At 55.6% G+C, this 24580-nt stretch overlaps 2 protein-coding genes across 2 annotated transcripts; both read left to right on the forward strand.

Moving 5' to 3' along the window:
* Positions 1-1427: 1427 nt before the first annotated feature.
* Positions 1428-3134, forward strand: LOC141734582 (uncharacterized). Its single transcript, XM_074566487.1, has 3 exons — positions 1428-1577; positions 1899-2334; positions 2515-3134. The coding sequence occupies exons 1-3, from the start codon at positions 1440-1442 to the stop codon at positions 3132-3134; spliced, it is 1194 nt and encodes a 397-aa protein (XP_074422588.1). The 5' UTR covers positions 1428-1439.
* A 5521-nt stretch (positions 3135-8655) lies between these two features.
* On the forward strand, positions 8656-23200 carry TCHH (trichohyalin). Its single transcript, XM_074566188.1, has 6 exons — positions 8656-8793; positions 9272-14602; positions 16640-16762; positions 17030-18945; positions 19294-21710; positions 22158-23200. The coding sequence occupies exons 1-6, from the start codon at positions 8656-8658 to the stop codon at positions 23198-23200; spliced, it is 10968 nt and encodes a 3655-aa protein (XP_074422289.1).
* The last annotated feature ends 1380 nt before the right edge of the window (positions 23201-24580 follow it).

The raw sequence follows: 24580 nt of genomic DNA on the forward strand, positions 1-24580 counted from the left end.
CACTACATTTGCAGCACCTGGGAGGCGATAAGACAGCAGAGGGAGACATAACATTTATTTTCCTGAGCAAACAGCAATAATTGCATTTAGGCCTGTGGGCCTCCCAGTTAACCCACTGGTGGCCTCAGCCACAGGGTTGCAGTGGGGACTGGTGCTGGATGGAGCGCAGGGATTTGAAATCCCATGTGCATCAGTTTCCCCTTCTGGTAAATGGGCGATTTCAGCCCACCATGCCCATAGTCCCCAGCTGCTCACTGGCCCTGGGACACGCCATGTCACCCCTCTGTCCTGCTCCAAGTGCCACTTGGTGGCACTGTTTGAAAAGATTTCTCTGCTGAAATGATTTCTTTGCTCGATGCCTACCTCCCCATCAGGAGTTTCTGAAAGGAATCACATTCATCTTGATGTGATCAGATTAATCTTGATGCATCACAATATCCTCATTTTTCTCCCTTTGTTTTCTTTTCTCTTTATTCACCATGAAATCAGTCCTGGGCGGTCTCCTCCCCTGCGTGTCAGTCACCGGGGATCTTCTCACAAAACACATTTGCCAAACACAAGCGTCCGGGGCGTTGCTCAGACATCACCTTAAACTAAATCCTCTAGTGGTAAAAATAGCCTTTTCTGTTTAATTCCTCTGAAGTGTGTCTGCAGGTGGGGCAAGCTTAGGAAGGATCATGTGTTAACTCCAGAGAAAAGCATCAGAGCAGAAGTTAATGAGAAAGAGACAAATGAAGACAGGGGCTTGACAATGTAATTGGGTGTGAGATGATTCAGGTCACTCTGCTGAAGGGGTGTCTCCTCGGGAAGATGCAGGCTGTGATCCTCAACTCTATATAAGACGACCGAGAGCCGATCTGCTCCAGACTACGCTCACGAAGCTCCACGCTCCTGCTACTCGTCCAGGTAAGCCGGGACACACTTTTTACGCTGTCTGACTTTGCTGCCAGTAGGAAAGCTCCTGGCTGTGAGGACGTCCCTGGAGCTGCCACTGCCGAACTCTCCTAAAGGAAAAAAATAATAAAAAAAGAACACAGTAAAAGAGATCTGGATTTAAACTATTCCATGGTTTGGAAGAGACGATCTCCATTCACAGCTCTGCTCTGCTCCAGAGAAAGCCAAATGGGATCTTTTTTGCTCTCCTCCCTCACTGTGTGCCCCCAGCCTTTCAGCTCTCGCTGTCTCTCACCTCTCCAGCCATCACCTGCTGGTCCTCAATCCCAGTCATCTCCATAGCTGAGTTCCATTTTCCAGATGTGCTTTCCTTGCTCTCTCTTTCCCTTCCCTTACATAGTCTCATTTTATCTGTGCCCTTCTCTGGCTCTTCTTTCCCTCTCACAGTGTTTTTTTGATAGCAACTTATCTGAAAACCAGACAAAGAAAAAAAAAGCCCTTTTTGTCTGTGTTTTTCTCACAGGCTACCTCAGTTTTGCAAGGAGATGGCCCAGCCCGAGGAAAACATCCATGACATCGGTGCTCCTGTCTACCTGTGTGGCGGAAGCGACGGCAACTGCAGCCCCCTGAGCAGGGAGGAGCTGAGGCAGCTCATTGAGCAGGAGTTCGAGGACGCAATGGAGGTGAGGATCTGGCCCTGCCACTGGCACCTTTGGGCTGTAGGACTGGGATCGGTAAAGCCAGGCTCTCCCATGTGGGTGTACAGGACACCTGGCTCCCTGGGAAAGGCACAGATGCCTTCAAAACCCAGGATCTATAGGGAAAAAGAGAGGATGATCATTGACTCTGTGCCAGCAGCTTGTAGAGCTCGTTGTGGGGAGCAACACAAGCCACAGTGTGGGGGGCCATGGGGCTGGATTTCTGCCCTGAGACTGCTTGAGTGCTCCTAGAGTGGTGGCACAAATGGCTCATGGGCTTTGTCAAGACCGTTTGTCTCTTTACAGAACCCCCAGGACCCCAAAACTGTCAAGAAAGTGCTGCGCATCCTGGATGACGACAGCAACCACAGGGTTGACTTCAGTGAGTTGCTCAGCCTGGTTTTCCGCACAGCCAAGGCTTGTTACAAGCCGCTGCAGCCTGGCCAGGGGCAGGAAGATGGTCAAGAGCTGACAGAGGAAGAGAAGGCAGATGGGGAGCAGCCATCAAGGCCGCACACAGCAGGGAGGGTCTCCCGCAACCAGCAGGTCCCCGAGCAGGGTGTGAACAATCAGGTTCAGGACACTGACAACCATCAAACTCAGGAGGGTGAGACACCAGAGGAGGACCAAGACACCTGTCAAAACCAAGAGGGTGAGACACCAGAGAAGGACCAAGACACCCGTCAAAACCAAGAGGGTGAGACAGAGGAGGAGGACCAGGACACCCATCAAAATCAAGAGGGTGGGACACCAAAGAAGGACCGGGACAACCGACAAACCAAGGAAGGTAAGACACCAAAGCAGGACCGGGACAACCGACAAACCAAGGAAGGTGAGACACCAAAGCAGGACCGGGACAACCGACAAACCAAGGAAGGTGAGACACCAAAGCAGGACCGGGACAACCGACAAACCAAGGAAGGTGAGACACCAAAGCAGGACCGGGACAACCGACAAACCCTGGAGGGTGAGACAAAGGAGAAGGACCGGGACAACCATCAGGATGACAGGACTGGAGCATCAGAAGGGGATCCAGAGAGAGGTGAGATTCTGGACACTGCAACCCCAGAGCAGAACAGAAATACTCATAAGGCTGAAGAGACTAAGTCACCAAAACAGGACCCAAAAACCCACCAGGCCAAAAAAACAGAGGCACCAGGACAGGGTTCAAACCACCATCAGAGTCCAGAGACAGAGTCAGCAGAGCAGGACCTGAATTGTCCCTCTGAGACACAAAGAAGAAACCCAAAGAACAAGACCCAGGTCTGCGAGGCCCCTCAGCAGGACCCCAACCCTGACAAGACCCAGAAGCTGCTACCCCCACAGCAGGGTGCAAGCCCCTGTCAGGATCCCAAGCCCCAGGGAACGCACCACAACCCAGCTTTCCACTGGGTCCTTGAATCCAAGGTGCTGGAGCAGGAGCACAGCGGGGCAGAGGCTCCATCTTGTCCAGCACAACCTCAAGACACTCATCAGCACAAACAACCCCCTATAGAGCAACAGGTTCTGCAGTCTCTGTATCAGTGGCCACCGCAGCAGTAAAGGCAAGTCTAAGTGAAGATGTTGCCCACCGCGAGGAGGTACATTTTGCCCCGACCCCACTCTGTGTTTTGCATTTCTATTTGTCATCTCTTGCCCAATTCCTTATTAACCCTGGGCTTCACCTCCCCTGGTTTGTACTGGGCTATGCATGACTAGAGACCTTCCCTCTTACTCTGTCTTGGGCTGCTTCTGCCTGTGTAAGCAAAACAATAAAACTGAAGACAAAACAGCACAGTGTCCCATTGTGTTGCTGCCAGCGTGCCCTCAGCCTGGCTCTGAGCAAACAGCCAGGGTGACATGATGGGGTCCATCCCTTGCGTGAGCATCCATCCCTTGCATCACATACGGCCAGGTTGCCCCAGGGTGCAGGTGGAGGGATGGCTACAGAGATGCAGGTGTGTCTTGGGGGTGAATAACCTAAAGGAGCTGCTGCTCAGCCGCCTTTGCCATTTAGCCGAGGTGGATCAATTGCTCCCTGCGGGCCGGGATGTGACATCCCTGCAAGAGATGTCTTCCGAGGGGGTAGAAGTCTGGATTAACACAAAAGCACGGTCAACCTGAACAGATTCCTCCCAGCATCCATCTGCTCCGGGCATTTTTCATGTCTGCTGTGGAAAGAATAAACAGCTGCTTAACGCTGAATGGGAGAGATTTGTCCTATTTAACCTCACTTAGTAGTAGTCTCAGAAGCAAGGGGAATGTGGAGCATGCTATGAAGATCACAAATCCCTATTAGCTATGGAAGTCTCCAAAGGAAGGAGTGGAGATATACTAAACACAGGAAAAAAGGATTATTAGGGTACATCCAGTCCCAGCAATAACTGGGAGGTCAGAGGGAAAAAGCTGACATGCAAACCACACGCAAACGGAGCCAATCCCAAACTCAGAGTCAGCTCAGGCGGTTCAGGGTACCAGGTCCTCGGGCTCTTGTCCAGATGCGCACATAGGAATGTGGGTAACTCTGTGGGCATGAGCAGTCTGGTGAAGTCAGTGAGGTTTATTAGGGGGTTCAGACGTGCTGGACCACCAGGCAGGCCCAGGGCTCGGTGTCCCGCAGGGAGGGTGATGCTCAGCCTGTTTTTCACTTGCGACCTATCAGCAAAATCAGCACACGATAAATGCACCCGCACCACCTGCTTTGTGGCCAGTGACAAGCAGCACGCAGAGACCTCACTGGAAAATAAAACGTCATTCCTCTGGGACACCCCAGAATTTCACAATTTGCTAAGCGCTGAATCAGAAAAACCAGCATTTCAAAACTATCCCCAGAATGTACATCACAAAAATGATTTGGTTTAAAAGTCCTAATGTCAAAATTCAATGTATTAGACACAAAGTACACCAGTCTGCTCTACTACTGATGAAACGTATTAAAAAAAAAAAGTTCTGACCTACTTCATGACAGCTGTGGACACCCGACGGGAGAGTCAAGACTTAAATTTCATCACCTATCTGTCAAAACCCCAATCCATCTGAGACATTCTTCAAAACATTCCATTTTCCAGGGAATTCCATTTTTCTTGTAAAATAGAATCACAGAATGGTTTGGGTTGGGAGGGACCTTAAAGCTCATCTAGCTCTCCCCCTCTGCCCTGGGCAGGGACACCTCTCACCAGCCCACGTTGCTCCAAGCCCCGGCCAACCTGGCCTTGAACCCCTCCAGGGATGGGGCAGCCACAGCTTCTCTGGGCAACCTGGGCCAGGGGCTCACTCCCCTCACAGCCAAGAATTTCTGCCTCACATCTCATCTCAATCTCCCCTCTTCCAGTGGAAAACCCTTCCCCCTCGTCCCACGGCTCCCCTCCCTGCTCCAGAGTCCCTCCCCAGCTTTCCTGGAGCCCCTTGAGGGACTGGAAGGGGCTCCAAGGTCTCCACGGAGCCTTCTCTTCTCCAGGCTGAACCCCCGCAGCTCTCTCAGCCTGTCCTCACAGCAGAAGGGCTCCAGCCCTCCCAGCATCTTCGTGGCCTCCTCTGGACCCACTCCAGGTCTCAGAGGTTTGTCCAATAGCTCTTTGCTTCTCAGTAGTTCCGGCTTAGGGTCTAAAGTCACCAGACCAAACCATCCCCCTGTAGTCGGTCTGTCCCTCAACCACCACCTTTTGCAGCATCAATAAAAACCTGACCTCCCGGTTCACACAAGCCCTGTTAGGGACATGTTAATCATACGCTGTATTCTGAATAACACTACTTTTGCCATCAGGAGTGTCATATTTGAAGTTAAGCATTTTTTTTTTTGTTCATTTTAAGTAGAACATGAAAATTATCCCACTGATGCAAATACTTAAGAGTCCTGTAAACCTGGGTGGTGTTGGAAGAGAAAAGGTCTTTTATACACCCCACGAGGAACCCAATTCCTCTAAGATCAATGAAATACAAGTTCAGTCACCCTATATAAATGTTGACGGGGACGGGTGCAGAATTGGGTAAAAAGAAGGACGGAGCCCACCCTCCTGGGCAACAGCTTTTCAAAACCGACCCAAGTCCCATCTCATGAAAGTATTTTTGGGGAAAACCAAACCCTTGGAGAAAAGGGGGTTTCAGTGCTTTGAAACGTCTTGCTTTGAATGGCAGCAAAGCACAAGGAAGCAGGTGAACATGGCCGAAACGCAACGTACCTTTTCATGCGTCGATACCCGAATGGCACCCATCCATCCCGCACTGCCCCAGCCCCTGCCGGGGGGATTACCGACTGTTACAGGACACCAAGCTGCACTGTAATACTCTAATTTTAATAATAACTCCAATCTACCATAAAATTACAGTTTCCCAAGGGTATTATTATCCCACAGGTGGGGTATAATTTGCACAAGTATAATTTAATCTTGAAAAAAAGCTCAAAAATGAAGTATGGTTAGTAACAATCCTTCGTACGCACTTGTATGAGTATCCCCAAGGTGTAACCAGCACTAATTAATTAGACTCCTACACCCAGTATGATCTTACCTTACAGATGGGCCAGATGAGCCACTCACCCAAGGCTGCGTGACAAGTTCATGCTCTGGAGGCTCTCTGCAATGTCTCCGTCACGCGTGTCAAGGCAGCATCCTACCTCCAAAACCAAAAGCAGGGGCCCAGGTGGCACAGCTGGTATCTTCCTTATTTGCTCTGTGTAGTGGGAGAGTCCGGGGTGAATAACGAAACCAGTTGGTCTCTAATTAATTTACTGTTAAAAGATTTAAAAAAAAAAAAAAAAAGAAGGTTGTAGAGGTAATTACAGCAAAAGCTGCCTAGGGCAACCAGATGAAGATTCAACATGAATCGACCTCTCAGCAGAGAGGTTTCTGCTTTTATTTTTAATTAAAGATCAAGCAAAGTTGAAATGAAAGTCATTCATGGAAGACAGTTAATATGAAAAAAATTTTATCGTGATTTTTCTCAATGAAAAGTCATTGCTTCTTGAACAGATGTTTTCTTGTACGAAAATTCATTTTGCAAACTTTGCCATTTAAAAATGTTCTTTTTTGGGTTGGGTTTTTTCCAACAAAGACCTGGATAATATAACAAAAAAGATCCTTGATAAGAAATTACAAAAAATAAATTACATCTTGCAGCACGCTCTACAAGGACGCCACACAAGCCAAGATCTTGGAGGAACTGGGGGATCTCACTGCTGTGAACCTGCATTTCACCATTTTCATAGCACTTAGGTCTTCTTCTGTCCCTCTGTGAGCGAAAGCCAGACCTAAACCCCATTGACTTCAGGCCCAAGGTGCCAAAGGAACTGCAGAAAAAGCAAATAAAAATAATCTCTGGTATTGTGGTACCAGGATCACGGGCCATACAGATCTCATCTGTCCCTGGTCTGCTCATCGTGTGTTCTGCCACCATCAGCGCTTCTGTCCCCATCCTCAAAATTTCGTTCTGGTACTATTTTTGTGTGTGTATTATACATATAAAAATTCATACCTATACAAACACACATTTATATAAAAATACACCCTCCCGTTAATACATATATACACTTCATAGCTACTCTAGATCTTTTAAAATCTGAAATACAATCAGCCTGTAAAATAACTTTACAGTCTGGATTAGGTGGAACCAGCCAGTGCCTGAATTGCCACATGGCAACTGCTATTTCTGGGTTAAAATGATAGGTAAGGGGATGATAAGTTAAATAACCCGTTTGAGGACGTGAAGGTGCAGCTGGGCTTGGCCAAAGATGAATCAGGACAATGTCCACAAAGGGTGTCTCCTTTCTGCAGCTCCGTCAAGGACCCTATAAAAGCACTCAGGTCCTCTGATCACATCGCACGGCTTCACAGGAACCCCACTCGATCCCCTTGGTGATTTGGGTAAGTCACTCCTTCTGAAACATGCACTTTGCCGGGCAAGGACATGCTATTTCTATGGGATTCATGCTGGGTGGCAGTGTCATTCCTGCCGCAGTATTTTCTGAGAGTCTTTTGCGTTTCTATCCAGTGAAATGTTGGTTTGTGTTATTGGGACACCCGCATGCTCTCGTTGTGTGTCCGTGTGTAGAGGCAGCTTTTCTCAAAGGGGAAACGAGGGAGGGAGCCAGGTTTTGTGCCTGACTTTGGTCTGGAGTCAGCTCCCAGCCAGAATGAACAGATGGGAGGAATTTTCCGGTTTCTACAGAAACACCAAAACATGGGATTTCATATGCAGAGGTGTGCCCATGTGTTCATGCGTATGCGCATGTTACAGAAGCGGCAAGGCAGACACAGCACAGCTTCCCCAGCTGACAGCTGAGGTCTCAGCACTGATGTGCCTGAGAACAGGCTTGGGGATCCTGTGAGGAGGAAGGAAGGAGGTGGCTTCTGAGGTTTCCAGACACAAAGCTCCAACAGGAGCACTGCTTTCTGCCATGCAGATCCCAGTAAAATTAAATAAGTAGCTCTGACCTAGGTGATCTGGCAGTTCCCCTCTGGCCAAAGTCTATTTGCCAATGAACTGATGCTTAAAGAAAGCTTTATCAACTGTTTTGCATTACTATGGGTCACAGGAACATCAGCCACAGGCCTTGTTTTAACTCCCTGTGAGCACTCTACCTGTCTCTGACCCAACTAGATCTTGTCTCAGGCCATGCCAGCGCTGCATTAGACATCCTCTAACCTGTTCCAGAGAAGCCAGAGTACCTCAGTGCCAGGTAGAGACAGTAGCGTGGGTCCTGGAAACATAAGTACCTGGTATTGCCCCATGGGGATGGGTTCTTGGGGCATCTCTTGAGTCATCATCCCCAGTCCCCTCCCTGCGATCCATAAATGCAGGCATCCTGCCATCCCCTATCAAACGTCATTCAAACACGTCAGTAGATAAGTTGAAGGACACTCCCCATCCCACTAAAACCCCTAAGAATTTGAATTTCTTCCCAGTCCTCTGGTGAAACAGAGCTCGCCGTGGCACAGGAGGGGACACACAACACATGGCACTCAGCATCCCATTAACACATGCAGCTTGACCCCAGCAATTCTCCCTCCTTTTCACGCTCAGAGACAAGCAAATCTCCCACCCTTAGGTCTGCTCCTTTTTTTGCAGGCTTGCTTGAATCTGCAGGAAGATGTCTTGCTTCTTAGACAGCATTTCCATCATCAGCAGCGTCTTTCACCAATATGCAAAGGAAGATGGAGACTGCTCCAACCTCAGCCGAAGGAAGATGAAAGAATTAATCCAGAGGGAGTTTGCAGATGTCATAGCTGTGAGTGCTGCTGCAAGGGGGAGGGCTTGAGCCAAGACTTGAGTGCAGGGACTGCAAAATCTCCTCCTGGGGAGGGGATGATTCTTATGACAGTGGGATTGTGAGGCTTTTACCAAAAGGGATCAGCAGTTGAGTTCCTTTATACCAACTGCTTTGACAGCTCTTCCAATCCATTTTGCCATGAGCAAATGGGCAAAAGCTGGAGAATGAGCTGTGGAGAGGTATGGTTTTCTTTCAAAGGTAGGAAGAAAATGCATCCAGTAGAGGGATAAAGTATATCTTAAAGAGAAGAGAACTAGTTAGCTGCAGCCAGGGAGCAACCAGGAAAATGGAGAACAAAGACATAGTGTTTTTGCTGTGAAGGTGTGAGATATGGAAGGAGAAAAGACTGCAATTGCTCCTGTCTTTGCATTTCTCTGACAAGAAGCAGGAAGGCTAAAATCCCTTTCTTGTTCCCCTGTGTGTGTTTTCCCTGCAGACGCCACATGACCCTCAGACGATTGACAAGATTCTGCAGTTTCTGGAGTGGGATGGTGACGGGGAAATAGATTTTAATGAGTTCCTGCTTTTGGTGTTCAGAGTGGCTAAGGCCTGCTACTGGTACCTGCCGAATGGACCATGCCTTCGGCAAAGAACAAAGCTAACGGCCAGTAGCAAGTCACTCCAAGAGCCTGAAATTAATAACAGAGGGAGCCGTCAGCAGCTCCAGGAAGAGGAACAACAAACTTGTGAGAGTAATCATGATCCCGCCAGTGAATATGAGCTGCAACGAGAAACCAGGGTCAAGGAACTTGAAACACTAGAGGAAATAAGGAGTCATCACCAGCAACATAAAACACAAAGCAGAAACTACACAAAACGAAGAAGGGAGCCGGGGGAGCCAATCCCTCAGGTATACGAAGAACGAAGCCAGGAGCCATGCGACCAATGGAACAACCAGAGAAGACGTCAACCACCGGAGCCAGACAGAAGAGGAGATGTACAACTTTGCAAGCGTGGCAGCTTGCAAACACATGAGCAGGAACTTCAGGCAGATGAAAGGCAAAATCAAGAGGAGCCTCAGCCAGAACAACTGGCAGATGCAAGGAGTCGCAGCCTTACGAGGGAAGCTCAACCACTGCCAAACCGGTGGAGTAGCCATCAGCCACATGAGACAGCAATACAAGCATACGATCAAAGCAACCAGCAGCCACAAGAAGCAGATAGAGGAAGTCGCAATCAGCCACGTAAACCTGAATTAGTCACAAAAGAGACAAGCCGCTACCACCTACGTGAGCTGGAACAAAAAGCATTTGAACACATCAGCAACGAGACACGTGAGCCTGAATGTCTGGACTCAAGACGCCCACATCAGACATACATAGAGGAACCGCTAGAACCTGACGTCAAGTACAACGAGACTTGTGAGCCAGAGAGACGTATCTATGAAAATAAGGTTGACTATACAGAAAGTGAGAGAGATATCAGTCAGGTAAACAACTGGGAAGAAAGACATGATGCAAAGAGGAAAGACACATTGCGGGAGAGGAGGATCGATCGCCAACGGGAGCTGGAGCTGCAGGTCGATGAGCGCCGCAGCCGCCAGACACGCGAGAGGGAAGAGCGAGGTGCCACCACCGACCAGAGAGACACATGCGAGAAACACGAAAGATGCGAGCTGGAAGACGATGGCAGGAGACAACGTGAGTCGGTGAGATACGAGAGGACAAGAGAGACCGCCGTAGCGGCAGCAGAAGCCGACGTGAAGATCCGCCGCGTGTCCCGGGAACGGGAGCCATGTGAGGACGTGGAAAGGAGGGACTGTCCCCGTGAGTGCGAAGAAGCAGAGGAGGAGAGGAGGATTGTCAAAGGAAGAGAGAGGGAAGAGCCCGTGCGGGAGAGGAGGATCGATCGCCAACGGGAGCTGGAGCTGCAGGTCTATGAGCGCCGCAGCCGCCAGACACGCGAGAGGGAAGAGCGAGGTGCCACCACCGACCAGAGAGACACATGCGAGAGACGAGAAAGATGCGAGCCGGAAGACGATGGCAGGAGACAACGTGAGTCGGTGAGATACGAGAGGACAAGAGAGACCGCCGTAGCGGCAGCAGAAGCCGACGTGAAGATCCGCCGCGTGTCCCGGGAACGGGAGCCACGTGAGGACGTGCAAAGGAGGGACTGTCCCCGTGAGTGCGAAGAAGCAGAGGAGGAGAGGAGGATTGTCAAAGGAAGAGAGAGGGAAGAGCCCATGCGGGAGAGGAGGATCGATCGCCAACGGGAGCTGGAGCTGCAGGTCTATGAGCGCCGCAGCCGCCAGACACGCGAGAGGGAAGAGCGAGGTGCCACCACCGACCAGAGAGACACATGCGAGAGACGAGAAAGATGCGAGCCGGAAGACGATGGCAGGAGACAACGTGAGTCGGTGAGATACGAGAGGACAAGAGAGACCGCCGTAGCGGCAGTAGAAGCGGACGTGAAGATCCGCCGCGTCTCCCGGGAACGGGAGCCACGTGAGGACGTGCAAAGGAGGGACTGTCCCCGTGAGTGCGAAGAAGCAGAGGAGGAGAGGAGGATTGTCAAAGGAAGAGAGAGGGAAGAGCCCGTGCGGGAGAGGAGGATCGATCGCCAACGGGAGCTGGAGCTGCAGGTCTATGAGCGCCGCAGCCGCCAGACATGCGAGAGGGAAGAGCGAGGTGCCACCACCGACCAGAGAGACACATGCGAGAGACGAGAAAGATGCGAGCCGGAAGACGATGGCAGGAGACAACGTGAGTCGGTGAGATACGAGAGGACAAGAGAGACCGCCGTAGCGGCAGTAGAAGCCGACGTGAAGATCCGCCGCGTGTCCCGGGAACGGGAGCCACGTGAGGACGTGCAAAGGAGGGACTGTCCCCGTGAGTGCGAAGAAGCAGAGGAGGAGAGGAGGATTGTCAAAGGAAGAGAGAGGGAAGAGCCCGTGAGGGAGAGGAGGATCGATCGCCAACGGGAGCTGGAGCTGCAGGTCTATGAGCGCCGCAGCCGCCAGACACGCGAGAGGGAAGAGCGAGGTGCCACCACCGACCAGAGAGACACATGCGAGAGACGAGAAAGATGCGAGCCGGAAGACGATGGCAGGAGACAACGTGAGTCGGTGAGATACGAGAGGACAAGAGAGACCGCCGTAGCAGCAGTAGAAGCCGACGTGAAGATCCGCCGCGTGTCCCGAGAACGGGAGCCACGTGAGGACGTGCAAAGGAGGGACTGTCCCCGTGAGTGCGAAGAAGCAGAGGAGGAGAGGAGGATTGTCAAAGGAAGAGAGAGGGAAGAGCCCGTGCGGGAGAGGAGGATCGATCGCCAACGGGAGCTGGAGCTGCAGGTCTATGAGCGCCGCAGCCGCCAGACACGCGAGAGGGAAGAGCGAGGTGCCACCACCGACCAGAGAGACACATGCGAGAGACGAGAAAGATGCGAGCCGGAAGACGATGGCAGGAGACAACGTGAGTCGGTGAGATACGAGAGGACAAGAGAGACCGCCGTAGCAGCAGTAGAAGCCGATGTGAAGATCTGCCGCGTGTCCCGGGAACGGGAGCCACGTGAGGACGTGGAAAGGAGGGACTGTCCCCGTGAGTGCGAAGAAGCAGAGGAGGAGAGGAGGATTGTCAAAGGAAGAGAGAGGGAAGAGCCCGTGCGGGAGAGGAGGATCGATCGCCAACGGGAGCTGGAGCTGCAGGTCTATGAGCGCCGCAGCCGCCAGACACGCGAGAGGGAAGAGCGAGGTGCCACCACCGACCAGAGAGACACATGCGAGAGACGAGAAAGATGCGAGCCGGAAGACGATGGCAGGAGACAACGTGAGTCGGTGAGATACGAGAGGACAAGAGAGACCGCCGTAGCGGCAGCAGAAGCCGACGTGAAGATCCGCCGCGTGTCCCGGGAATGGGAGCCACGTGAGGACGTGCAAAGGAGGGACTGTCCCCGTGAGTGCGAAGAAGCAGAGGAGGAGAGGAGGATTGTCAAAGGAAGAGAGAGGGAAGAGCCCGTGCGGGAGAGGAGGATCGATCGCCAACGGGAGCTGGAGCTGCAGGTCTATGAGCGCCGCAGCCGCCAGACACGCGAGAGGGAAGAGCGAGGTGCCACCACCGACCAGAGAGACACATGCGAGAGACGAGAAAGATGCGAGCCGGAAGACGATGGCAGGAGACAACGTGAGTCGGTGAGATACGAGAGGACAAGAGAGACCGCCGTAGCAGCAGTAGAAGCCGACGTGAAGATCCGCCGCGTGTCCCGGGAACAGGAGCCACGTGAGGACGTGGAAAGGAGGGACTGTCCTCGTGAGTGTGAAGAAGCAGAGGAGGAGAGGAGGATTGTCAAAGGAAGAGAGAGGGAAGAGCCCGTGAGGGAGAGGAGGATCGATCGCCAACGGGAGCTGGAGCTGCAGGTCTATGAGCGCCGCAGCCGCCAGACACGCGAGAGGGAAGAGCGAGGTGCCACCACCGACCAGAGAGACACATGCGAGAGACGAGAAAGATGCGAGCCGGAAGACGATGGCAGGAGACAACGTGAGTCGGTGAGATACGAGAGGACAAGAGAGACCGCCGTAGCGGCAGTAGAAGCCGACGTGAAGATCCGCCGCGTGTCCCGGGAACGGGAGCCACGTGAGGACGTGGAAAGGAGGGACTGTCCCCGTGAGTGCGAAGAAGCAGAGGAGGAGAGGAGGATTGTCAAAGGAAGAGAGAGGGAAGAGCCTGTGCGGGAGAGGAGGATCGATCGCCAACGGGAGCTGGAGCTGCAGGTCTATGAGCGCCGCAGCCGCCAGACACGCGAGAGGGAAGAGCGAGGTGCCACCACCGACCAGAGAGACACATGCGAGAGACGAGAAAGATGCGAGCCGGAAGACGATGGCAGGAGACAACGTGAGTCGGTGAGATACGAGAGGACAAGAGAGACCGCCGTAGCGGCAGTAGAAGCCGACGTGAAGATCCGCCGCGTGTCCCGGGAACGGGAGCCACGTGAGGACGTGGAAAGGAGGGACTGTCCCCGTGAGTGCGAAGAAGCAGAGGAGGAGAGGAGGATTGTCAAAGGAAGAGAGAGGGAAGAGCCCGTGAGGGAGAGGAGGATCGATCGCCAACGGGAGCTGGAGCTGCAGGTCTATGAGCGCCGCAGCCGCCAGACACGCGAGAGGGAAGAGCGAGGTGCCACCACCGACCAGAGAGACACATGCGAGAGACGAGAAAGATGCGAGCCGGAAGACGATGGCAGGAGACAACGTGAGTCGGTGAGATACGAGAGGACAAGAGAGACCGCCGTAGCAGCAGTAGAAGCCGACGTGAAGATCCGCCGCGTGTCCCGAGAACGGGAGCCACGTGAGGACGTGCAAAGGAGGGACTGTCCCCGTGAGTGCGAAGAAGCAGAGGAGGAGAGGAGGATTGTCAAAGGAAGAGAGAGGGAAGAGCCCGTGCGGGAGAGGAGGATCGATCGCCAACGGGAGCTGGAGCTGCAGGTCTATGAGCGCCGCAGCCGCCAGACACGCGAGAGGGAAGAGCGAGGTGCCACCACCGACCAGAGAGACACATGCGAGAGACGAGAAAGATGCGAGCCGGAAGACGATGGCAGGAGACAACGTGAGTCGGTGAGATACGAGAGGACAAGAGAGACCGCCGTAGCGGCAGTAGAAGCGGACGTGAAGATCCGTCGCGTGTCCCGGGAACGGGAGCCATGTGAGGACGTGCAAAGGAGGGACTGTCCCCGTGAGTGCGAAGAAGCAGAGGAGGAGAGGAGGATTGTCAAAGGAAGAGAGAGGGAAGAGCCCGTGCGGGAGAGGAGGATCGATCGCCAACGGGAGCTGGAGCTGCAGGTCTATGAGCGCCGCAGCCGCCAGACACGCGAGAGGGAAGAGCGAGGTGCCACCACCGACCAGAGAGACACATGCGAGAGACGAGAAAGATGCGAGCCGGAAGACGATGGCAGGAGACAACGTGAGTCGGTGAGATACGAGAGGACAAGAGAGACCGCCGTAGCGGCAGCAGAAGCCGACGTGAAGATCCGCCGCGTGTCCCGGGAATGGGAGCCACGTGAGGACGTGCAAAGGAGGGACTGTCCCCGTGAGTGCGAAGAAGCAGAGGAGGAGAGGAGGATTGTCAAAGGAAGAGAGAGGGAAGAGCCCGTGCGGGAGAGGAGGATCGATCGCCAACGGGAGCTGGAGCTGCAGGTCTATGAGCGCCGCAGCCGCCAGACACGCGAGAGGGAAGAGCGAGGTGCCACCACCGACCAGAGAGACACATGCGAGAGACGAGAAAGATGCGAGCCGGAAGACGATGGCAGGAGACAACGTGAGTCGGTGAGATACGAGAGGACAAGAGAGACCGCCGTAGCAGCAGTAGAAGCCGACGTGAAGATCCGCCGCGTGTCCCGGGAACAGGAGCCACGTGAGGACGTGGAAAGGAGGGACTGTCCTCGTGAGTGTGAAGAAGCAGAGGAGGAGAGGAGGATTGTCAAAGGAAGAGAGAGGGAAGAGCCCGTGCGGGAGAGGAGGATCGATCGCCAACGGGAGCTGGAGCTGCAGGTCTATGAGCGCCGCAGCCGCCAGACACGCGAGAGGGAAGAGCGAGGTGCCACCACCGACCAGAGAGACACATGCGAGAGACGAGAAAGATGCGAGCCGGAAGACGATGGCAGGAGACAACGTGAGTCGGTGAGATACGAGAGGACAAGAGAGACCGCCGTAGCGGCAGTAGAAGCCGACGTGAAGATCCGCCGCGTGTCCCGAGAACGGGAGCCACGTGAGGACGTGGAAAGGAGGGACTGTCCCCGTGAGTGCGAAGAAGCAGAGGAGGAGAGGAGGATTGTCAAAGGAAGAGAGAGGGAAGAGCCCGTGAGGGAGAGGAGGATCGATCGCCAACGGGAGCTGGAGCTGCAGGTCTATGAGCGCCGCAGCCGCCAGACACGCGAGAGGGAAGAGCGAGGTGCCACCACCGACCAGAGAGACACATGCGAGAGACGAGAAAGATGCGAGCCGGAAGACGATGGCAGGAGACAACGTGAGTCGGTGAGATACGAGAGGACAAGAGAGACCGCCGTAGCGGCAGTAGAAGCGGACGTGAAGATCCGTCGCGTGTCCCGGGAACGGGAGCCACGTGAGGACGTGGAAAGGAGGGACTGTCCCCGTGAGTGCGAAGAAGCAGAGGAGGAGAGGAGGATTGTCAAAGGAAGAGAGAGGGAAGAGCCCGTGCGGGAGAGGAGGATCGATCGCCAACGGGAGCTGGAGCTGCAGGTCTATGAGCGCCGCAGCCGCCAGACACGTGAGAGGGAAGAGCGAGGTGCCACCACCGACCAGAGAGACACATGCGAGAGACGAGAAAGATGCGAGCTGGAAGACGATGGCAGGAGACAACGTGAGTCGGTGAGATACGAGAGGACAAGAGAGACCGCCGTAGCGGCAGCAGAAGCCGACGTGAAGATCCGCCGCGTGTCCCGAGAACGGGAGCCACGTGAGGACGTGGAAAGGAGGGACTGTCCCCGTGAGTGCGAAGAAGCAGAGGAGGAGAGGAGGATTGTCAAAGGAAGAGAGAGGGAAGAGCCCGTGAGGGAGAGGAGGATCGATCGCCAACGGGAGCTGGAGCTGCAGGTCTATGAGCGCCGCAGCCGCCAGACACGCGAGAGGGAAGAGCGAGGTGCCACCACCGACCAGAGAGACACATGTGAGAGACGAGAAAGATGCGAGCTGGAAGACGATGGCAGGAGACAACGTGAGTCGGTGAGATACGAGAGGACAAGAGAGACCGCCGTAGCAGCAGTAGAAGCCGACGTGAAGATCCGCCGCGTGTCCCGGGAACGGGAGCCACGTGAGGACGTGGAAAGGAGGGACTGTCCCCGTGAGTGCGAAGAAGCAGAGGAGGAGAGGAGGATTGTCAAAGGAAGAGAGAGGGAAGAGCCCGTGCGGGAGAGGAGGATCGATCGCCAACGGGAGCTGGAGCTGCAGGTCTATGAGCGCCGCAGCCGCCAGACACGCGAGAGGGAAGAGCGAGGTGCCACCACCGACCAGAGAGACACATGCGAGAGACGAGAAAGATGCGAGCCGGAAGACGATGGCAGGAGACAACGTGAGTCGGTGAGATACGAGAGGACAAGAGAGACCGCCGTAGCGGCAGTAGAAGCCGACATGAAGATCCGCCGCGTGTCCCGGGAACGGGAGCCACGTGAGGACGTGCAAAGGAGGGACTGTCCCCGTGAGTGCGAAGAAGCAGAGGAGGAGAGGAGGATTGTCAAAGGAAGAGAGAGGGAAGAGCCCGTGCGGGAGAGGAGGATCGATCGCCAACGGGAGCTGGAGCTGCAGGTCTATGAGCGCCGCAGCCGCCAGACACGCGAGAGGGAAGAGCGAGGTGCCACCACCGACCAGAGAGACACATGCGAGAGACGAGAAAGATGCGAGCCGGAAGACGATGGCAGGAGACAACGTGAGTCGGTGAGATACGAGAGGACAAGAGAGACCGCCGTAGCGGCAGCAGAAGCTGACGTGAAGATCCGCCGCGTGTCCCGGGAACGGGAGCCACGTGAGGACATGGAAAGGAGGGACTGTCCCCGTGAGTGCGAAGAAGCAGAGGAGGAGAGGAGGATTGTCAAAGGAAGAGAGAGGGAAGAGCCTGTGCGGGAGAGGAGGATCGATCGCCAACGGGAGCTGGAGCTGCAGGTCTATGAGCGCCGCAGCCGCCAGACACGCGAGAGGGAAGAGCGAGGTGCCACCACCGACCAGAGAGACACATGCGAGAGACGAGAAAGATGCGAGCTGGAAGACGATGGCAGGAGACAACGTGAGTCGGTGAGATACGAGAGGACAAGAGAGACCGCCGTAGCAGCAGTAGAAGCCGACGTGAAGATCCGCCGCGTGTCCCGAGAACGGGAGCCACGTGAGGACGTGCAAAGGAGGGACTGTCCCCGTGAGTGCGAAGAAGCAGAGGAGGAGAGGAGGATTGTCAAAGGAAGAGAGAGGGAAGAGCCCGTGCGGGAGAGGAGGATCGATCGCCAACGGGAGCTGGAGCTGCAGGTCTATGAGCGCCGCAGCCGCCAGACACGCGAGAGGGAAGAGCGAGGTGCCACCACCGACCAGAGAGACACATGCGAGAGACGAGAAAGATGCGAGCCGGAAGACGATGGCAGGAGACAACGTGAGTCGGTGAGATACGAGAGGACAAGAGAGACCGCCGTAGCGGCAGCAGAAGCGGACGTGAAGATCCGCCGCGTGTCCCGGGAACGGGAGCCACGTGAGGACGTGGAAAGGAGGGACTGTCCCCGTGAGTGCGAAGAAGCAGAGGAGGAGAGGAGGATTGTCAAAGGAAGAGAGAGGGAAGAGCCCGTGCGGGAGAGGAGGATCGATCGCCAACGGGAGCTGGAGCTGCAGGTCTATGAGCGCCGCAGCCGCCAGACACGCGAGAGGGAAGAGCGAGGTGCCACCACCGACCAGAGAGACACATGCGAGAGACGAGAAAGATGCGAGCCGGAAGACGATGGCAGGAGACAACGTGAGTCGGTGAGATACGAGAGGACAAGAGAGACCGCCGTAGCGGCAGCAGAAGCTGACGTGAAGATCCGCCGCGTGTCCCGGGAACGGGAGCCACGTGAGGACGTGGAAAGGAGGGACTGTCCCCGTGAGTGCGAAGAAGCAGAGGAGGAGAGGAGGATTGTCAAAGGAAGAGAGAGGGAAGAGCCCGTGTGGGAGAGGAGGATCGATCGCCAACGGGAGCTGGAGCTGCAGGTCTATGAGCGCCGCAGCCGCCAGACACGCGAGAGGGAAGAGCGAGGTGCCACCACCGACCAGAGAGACACATGCGAGAGACGAGAAAGATGCGAGCCGGAAGACGATGGCAGGAGACAACGTGAGTCGGTGAGATACGAGAGGACAAGAGAGACCGCCGTAGCGGCAGCAGAAGCTGACGTGAAGATCCGCCGCGTGTCCCGGGAACGGGAGCCACGTGAGGACGTGGAAAGGAGGGACTGTCCCCGTGAGTGCGAAGAAGCAGAGGAGGAGAGGAGGATTGTCAAAGGAAGAGAGAGGGAAGAGCCTGTGCGGGAGAGGAGGATCGATCGCCAACGGGAGCTGGAGCTGCAGGTCTATGAGCGCCGCAGCCGCCAGACACGCGAGAGGGAAGAGCGAGGTGCCACCACCGACCAGAGAGACACATGCGAGAGACGAGAAAGATGCGAGCCGGAAGACGATGGCAGGAGACAACGTGAGTCGGTGAGATACGAGAGGACAAGAGAGACCGCCGTAGCAGCAGTAGAAGCCGACGTGAAGATCCGCCGCGTGTCCCGAGAACGGGAGCCACGTGAGGACGTGGAAAGGAGGGACTGTCCCCGTGAGTGCGAAGAAGCAGAGGAGGAGAGGAGGATTGTCAAAGGAAGAGAGAGGGAAGAGCCCGTGCGGGAGAGGAGGATCGATCGCCAACGGGAGCTGGAGCTGCAGGTCTATGAGCGCCGCAGCCGCCAGACACGCGAGAGGGAAGAGCGAGGTGCCACCACCGACCAGAGAGACACATGCGAGAGACGAGAAAGATGCGAGCCGGAAGACGATGGCAGGAGACAACGTGAGTCGGTGAGATACGAGAGGACAAGAGAGACCACCGTAGCGGCAGTAGAAGCCGACGTGAAGATCCGCCGCGTGTCCCGGGAACGGGAGCCACGTGAGGACGTGCAAAGGAGGGACTGTCCCCGTGAGTGCGAAGAAGCAGAGGAGGAGAGGAGGATTGTCAAAGGAAGAGAGAGGGAGGAGCCCGTGCAGGAGAGGAGGATCGATCGCCAACGGGAGCTGGAGCTGCAGGTCTATGAGCGCCGCAGCCGCCAGACACGCGAGAGGGAAGAGCGAGGTGCCACCACCGACCAGAGAGACACATGCGAGAGACGAGAAAGATGCGAGCCGGAAGACGATGGCAGGAGACAACGTGAGTCGGTGAGATACGAGAGGACAAGAGAGACCGCCGTAGCGGCAGCAGAAGCGGACGTGAAGATCCGCCGCGTGTCCCGGGAACGGGAGCCACGTGAGGACGTGGAAAGGAGGGACTGTCCCCGTGAGTGCGAAGAAGCAGAGGAGGAGAGGAGGATTGTCAAAGGAAGAGAGAGGGAAGAGCCCGTGCGGGAGAGGAGGATCGATCGCCAACGGGAGCTGGAGCTGCAGGTCTATGAGCGCCGCAGCCGCCAGACACGCGAGAGGGAAGAGCGAGGTGTCACCACCGACCAGAGAGACACATGCGAGAGACGAGAAAGATGCGAGCCGGAAGACGATGGCAGGAGACAACGTGAGTCGGTGAGATACGAGAGGACAAGAGAGACCGCCGTAGCGGCAGTAGAAGCCGATGTGAAGATCTGCCGCGTGTCCCGGGAACGGGAGCCACGTGAGGACGTGCAAAGGAGGGACTGTCCCCGTGAGTGCGAAGAAGCAGAGGAGGAGAGGAGGATTGTCAAAGGAAGAGAGAGGGAAGAGCCCGTGCGGGAGAGGAGGATCGATCGCCAACGGGAGCTGGAGCTGCAGGTCTATGAGCGCCGCAGCCGCCAGACACGCGAGAGGGAAGAGCGAGGTGCCACCACCGACCAGAGAGACACATGCGAGAGACGAGAAAGATGCGAGCCGGAAGACGATGGCAGGAGACAACGTGAGTCGGTGAGATACGAGAGGACAAGAGAGACCGCCGTAGCGGCAGCAGAAGCTGACGTGAAGATCCGCCGCGTGTCCCGGGAACGGGAGCCACGTGAGGACGTGGAAAGGAGGGACTGTCCCCGTGAGTGCGAAGAAGCAGAGGAGGAGAGGAGGATTGTCAAAGGAAGAGAGAGGGAAGAGCCTGTGCGGGAGAGGAGGATCGATCGCCAACGGGAGCTGGAGCTGCAGGTCTATGAGCGCCGCAGCCGCCAGACACGCGAGAGGGAAGAGCGAGGTGCCACCACCGACCAGAGAGACACATGCGAGAGACGAGAAAGATGCGAGCCGGAAGACGATGGCAGGAGACAACGTGAGTCGGTGAGATACGAGAGGACAAGAGAGACCGCCGTAGCAGCAGTAGAAGCCGACGTGAAGATCCGCCGCGTGTCCCGGGAACGGGAGCCACGTGAGGACGTGCAAAGGAGGGACTGTCCCCGTGAGTGCGAAGAAGCAGAGGAGGAGAGGAGGATTGTCAAAGGAAGAGAGAGGGAAGAGCCCGTGCGGGAGAGGAGGATCGATCGCCAACGGGAGCTGGAGCTGCAGGTCTATGAGCGCCGCAGCCGCCAGACACGCGAGAGGGAAGAGCGAGGTGCCACCACCGACCAGAGAGACACATGCGAGAGACGAGAAAGATGCGAGCCGGAAGACGATGGCAGGAGACAACGTGAGTCGGTGAGATACGAGAGGACAAGAGAGACCGCCGTAGCGGCAGCAGAAGCCGATGTGAAGATCCGCCGCGTGTCCCGGGAACGGGAGCCACGTGAGGACGTGGAAAGGAGGGACTGTCCCCGTGAGTGTGAAGAAGCAGAGGAGGAGAGGAGGATTGTCAAAGGAAGAGAGAGGGAAGAGCCCGTGCGGGAGAGGAGGATCGATCGCCAACGGGAGCTGGAGCTGCAGGTCTATGAGCGCCGCAGCCGCCAGACACGCGAGAGGGAAGAGCGAGGTGCCACCACCGACCAGAGAGACACATGCGAGAGACGAGAAAGATGCGAGCCGGAAGACGATGGCAGGAGACAACGTGAGTCGGTGAGATACGAGAGGACAAGAGAGACCGCCGTAGCGGCAGCAGAAGCCGACGTGAAGATCCGCCGCGTGTCCCGGGAACGGGAGCCACGTGAGGACGTGGAAAGGAGGGACTGTCCCCGTGAGTGCGAAGAAGCAGAGGAGGAGAGGAGGATTGTCAAAGGAAGAGAGAGGGAAGAGCCCGTGCGGGAGAGGAGGATCGATCGCCAACGGGAGCTGGAGCTGCAGGTCTATGAGCGCCGCAGCCGCCAGACACGCGAGAGGGAAGAGCGAGGTGTCACCACCGACCAGAGAGACACATGCGAGAGACGAGAAAGATGCGAGCTGGAAGACGATGGCAGGAGACAACGTGAGTCGGTGAGATACGAGAGGACAAGAGAGACCGCCGTAGCGGCAGTAGAAGCCGATGTGAAGATCCGCCGCGTGTCCCGGGAACGGGAGCCACGTGAGGACGTGGAAAGGAGGGACTGTCCCCGTGAGTGCGAAGAAGCAGAGGAGGAGAGGAGGATTGTCAAAGGAAGAGAGAGGGAAGAGCCCGTGCGGGAGAGGAGGATCGATCGCCAACGGGAGCTGGAGCTGCAGGTCTATGAGCGCCGCAGCCGCCAGACACGCGAGAGGGAAGAGCGAGGTGCCACCACCGACCAGCCAGACACATGCGAGAGACAAGAAAGATGCGAGCTGAAAAAGGATGAAATCCTTTTAGATGAGGAAGAAACATGTGAGCCTGATGTGACACATTTGGACGAAGGACAAATGCACGAGAGGCGTCTCTATCAAACCGTGGATGTGGATAACAGAGACCTCTGCCTTCCAGGAGAGACGGCCTCTGTCACAGACGTGAGGGTCCGTTATATCCCCGCTGAGCCAGATGTACAGCCAGAGGTGCGGGTCCTCCCTCAGTCCTGTGACCCTCAGACTGTTGCATACTTGATCCACGTGATCCAGAATTCGAAGCATCCTGAAGCTACCACCTACGAGATTGTCTGTCAACAGCCCCGTAACCAGGGACAGCCCATCTATGTGAAGAAGTGCTCCGTGTCACCCCAGCCACCAGCAGTCCTCTGTGACAAGAGCATCCAGCCAGAGCCACGACCCCAAAGGGACGAGCAAGAAACAAAGGAGCCCGAACTTCTATGGCAAAGGGTTACGCCAGCTTCTAGCTCCCAGGAAAACGCAGGGGATCTCAGTGAGCCACAGGAGAGGTCTGAAACAGGGGTGAAGGAAGGTGCTCACCAGGTTCCTGCATCCCATCCGGATGGTGTTAAGGGTGCCCCTTGCCGGGCAAAGCCCAAGGAGGACAGGAGGGACAGCCAACGCCCCCAGATACCTGACACGGAAGAGAAGGAGCATCAGCCCCAGGGAGATAGATCAAAAGCTGCCAGGAAGCAGGTCCCGCGGGAGCCTGAATCCAGCTGCCAGGTGAGGGAGCCTGAGGACAGGGAGGCCAAGAGCTGCCCACTTCTGCCCCAGGCTCCAGAGCCACAGGAAGCTTTTGAGCCGGGCCATCCCCAGCCGCCCCACAGAGATGAAGCCAACCTCTGCCACGAGGATGCAGAGCTTCCCCTGCCGGAGAAGAGCCGGCAGCCATGGCAGGAGGAGAAGAGCAAGAGGAGCCCCAGGCAAGTGAGCGATGCCCAACCTCAACGGGAGGAGGACCCACGTCTTTGCACCAAGCAGAGCCAGGGGCCCCCTGTCTCACAGGAGGCACCGAGTCGTCCTGCCGGGGATGAAGCCAAGACATCTTAAGGGAGGTCCTCTCCCTGGAGCTGGTGGGGCTTCTCCAAGTCTCTTCGATCACTTCTTCGCTCTGCTTTCAGCTCAGGGTGTCACCGTGGGGTGACACAGAACTGTTCGACACAAAAGGGTTAACGGGGTGCTCTGTGAGGGTGTCAAGTGGGTTTGGGGGTTTTCCACCTAACAAATCCTCAGCAGGTAGGCAGAGAGTTACCCCAGGATCTGCAGCTTCTTCCTTCCTGGATCATGTCTACCCACCTTAACGCAGTATGTAGTCACTTTTCTGCTCTAATTGGATTCCTCGGGTCTGTCCTTTGTGTTCCTGTCATCTCTTCTACCCTGTGGCATGACTGTTTTGCATCTCGCTGCACTCATGTCTCCCTTAGCCCCGTGACTGGCTCTCCTGTTAGCTTCTGCTGTGCAACATGGGAAAAAAAACGATTAAAAACGCCAGGAGCTCGATCGTACTCATTCTGGGGCCTGAAAATCCTTGAGGCTGGGGGGGGGGGGGTGGGGGGAAAGTCCCACTTTTGTAGACTCAATGGTTTTGGTTACACCTTTCTGCTCCCCGAAGAGCTGAGCAGAATCCGTGCTCCAGCCTCACGGAGGCTTTGAAGCAGCTGAGTCGAGCTGTGGTTACTGCAGGGTAACGGTGGTGGGTGGAGGGCGGGGGGGTCTCTTTCTTCTTCACACTGATGTATTGCATGAAAAATCAGAATAAATAACTGATGACTGCACCGACTGCTGCCATCCTTCATCCTGGTATCTCATTTCTACAAGGGCCTCAGCCTGCTGGGAGGCTGCCCCAGTTCAGACCACACGTCCCTCCTAATCCCAGGTACTTAATCCAGACAGGGGCTGCTGAAAATCCCACCAAATTCCCCCTCCTACATGTCTAGGAGCCCACATAACTCTCAAACTCCAATCCTCGCTACTGATCTGCATGGTTTCAGCTGTGATCTGACACCCCCCGGGGGACGTGCGGATGTGGCTGTGCGCTATGGGGAGGGACAGTGAGAACCCACTGATGGTTAGAAGACACCCAGACACCCATTTTCCTGGTCACATGCATCCGTCTGCCTCTTCCCCTGGGCTGCCCTGTACCTGGGCCCTCTCCTGGATCCCTGGGTAGCAGCACGGCAGGGAAAAAACCCCGGATCTCACACACAGTGCACAAGGCTGGAGACGGAACATCCATGACCCTCCCTGGCAGAAAAGCAGATTTTATCAGTCTCTTCTCCCAAGGAACAGGCGATGGGACAGGAGGGAACGGCCTCAAGTTGTGCCAGGGGAGGTTTAGGATGGATATTGGGAAAAAACTTTACACCAAAAGGGTTATCAAGCATTGGAAGAGGCTGCCCAGGGCAGTGGTGGAGGCACCATCCCCGGAGG

This window comes from Larus michahellis, chromosome 24, assembly GCF_964199755.1.
Source record: "Larus michahellis chromosome 24, bLarMic1.1, whole genome shotgun sequence".
In the NCBI taxonomy this organism is placed as follows: Eukaryota; Metazoa; Chordata; class Aves; order Charadriiformes; family Laridae; genus Larus; species Larus michahellis.

Bases quoted from the DNA above. Each gene is read 5' to 3' on its own strand.
- LOC141734582 (XM_074566487.1), top strand. From the start codon at position 1,440: ATGGCCCAGCCCGAGGAAAACATCCATGACATCGGTGCTCCTGTCTAC. The intron at 1,578-1,898 runs GTGAGGATCTGG...GTCTCTTTACAG, and splicing joins AGTTCGAGGACGCAATGGAG to AACCCCCAGGACCCCAAAAC. The intron at 2,335-2,514 runs GTGGGACACCAA...AAACCAAGGAAG, and splicing joins CACCCATCAAAATCAAGAGG to GTGAGACACCAAAGCAGGAC.
- TCHH (XM_074566188.1), top strand. From the start codon at position 8,656: ATGTCTTGCTTCTTAGACAGCATTTCCATCATCAGCAGCGTCTTTCAC. The intron at 18,946-19,293 runs GCCGGAAGACGA...GAGACGAGAAAG, and splicing joins GAGAGACGAGAAAGATGCGA to ATGCGAGCCGGAAGACGATG. The intron at 21,711-22,157 runs GCGAGAGGGAAG...AAATCCTTTTAG, and splicing joins GCGCCGCAGCCGCCAGACAC to ATGAGGAAGAAACATGTGAG.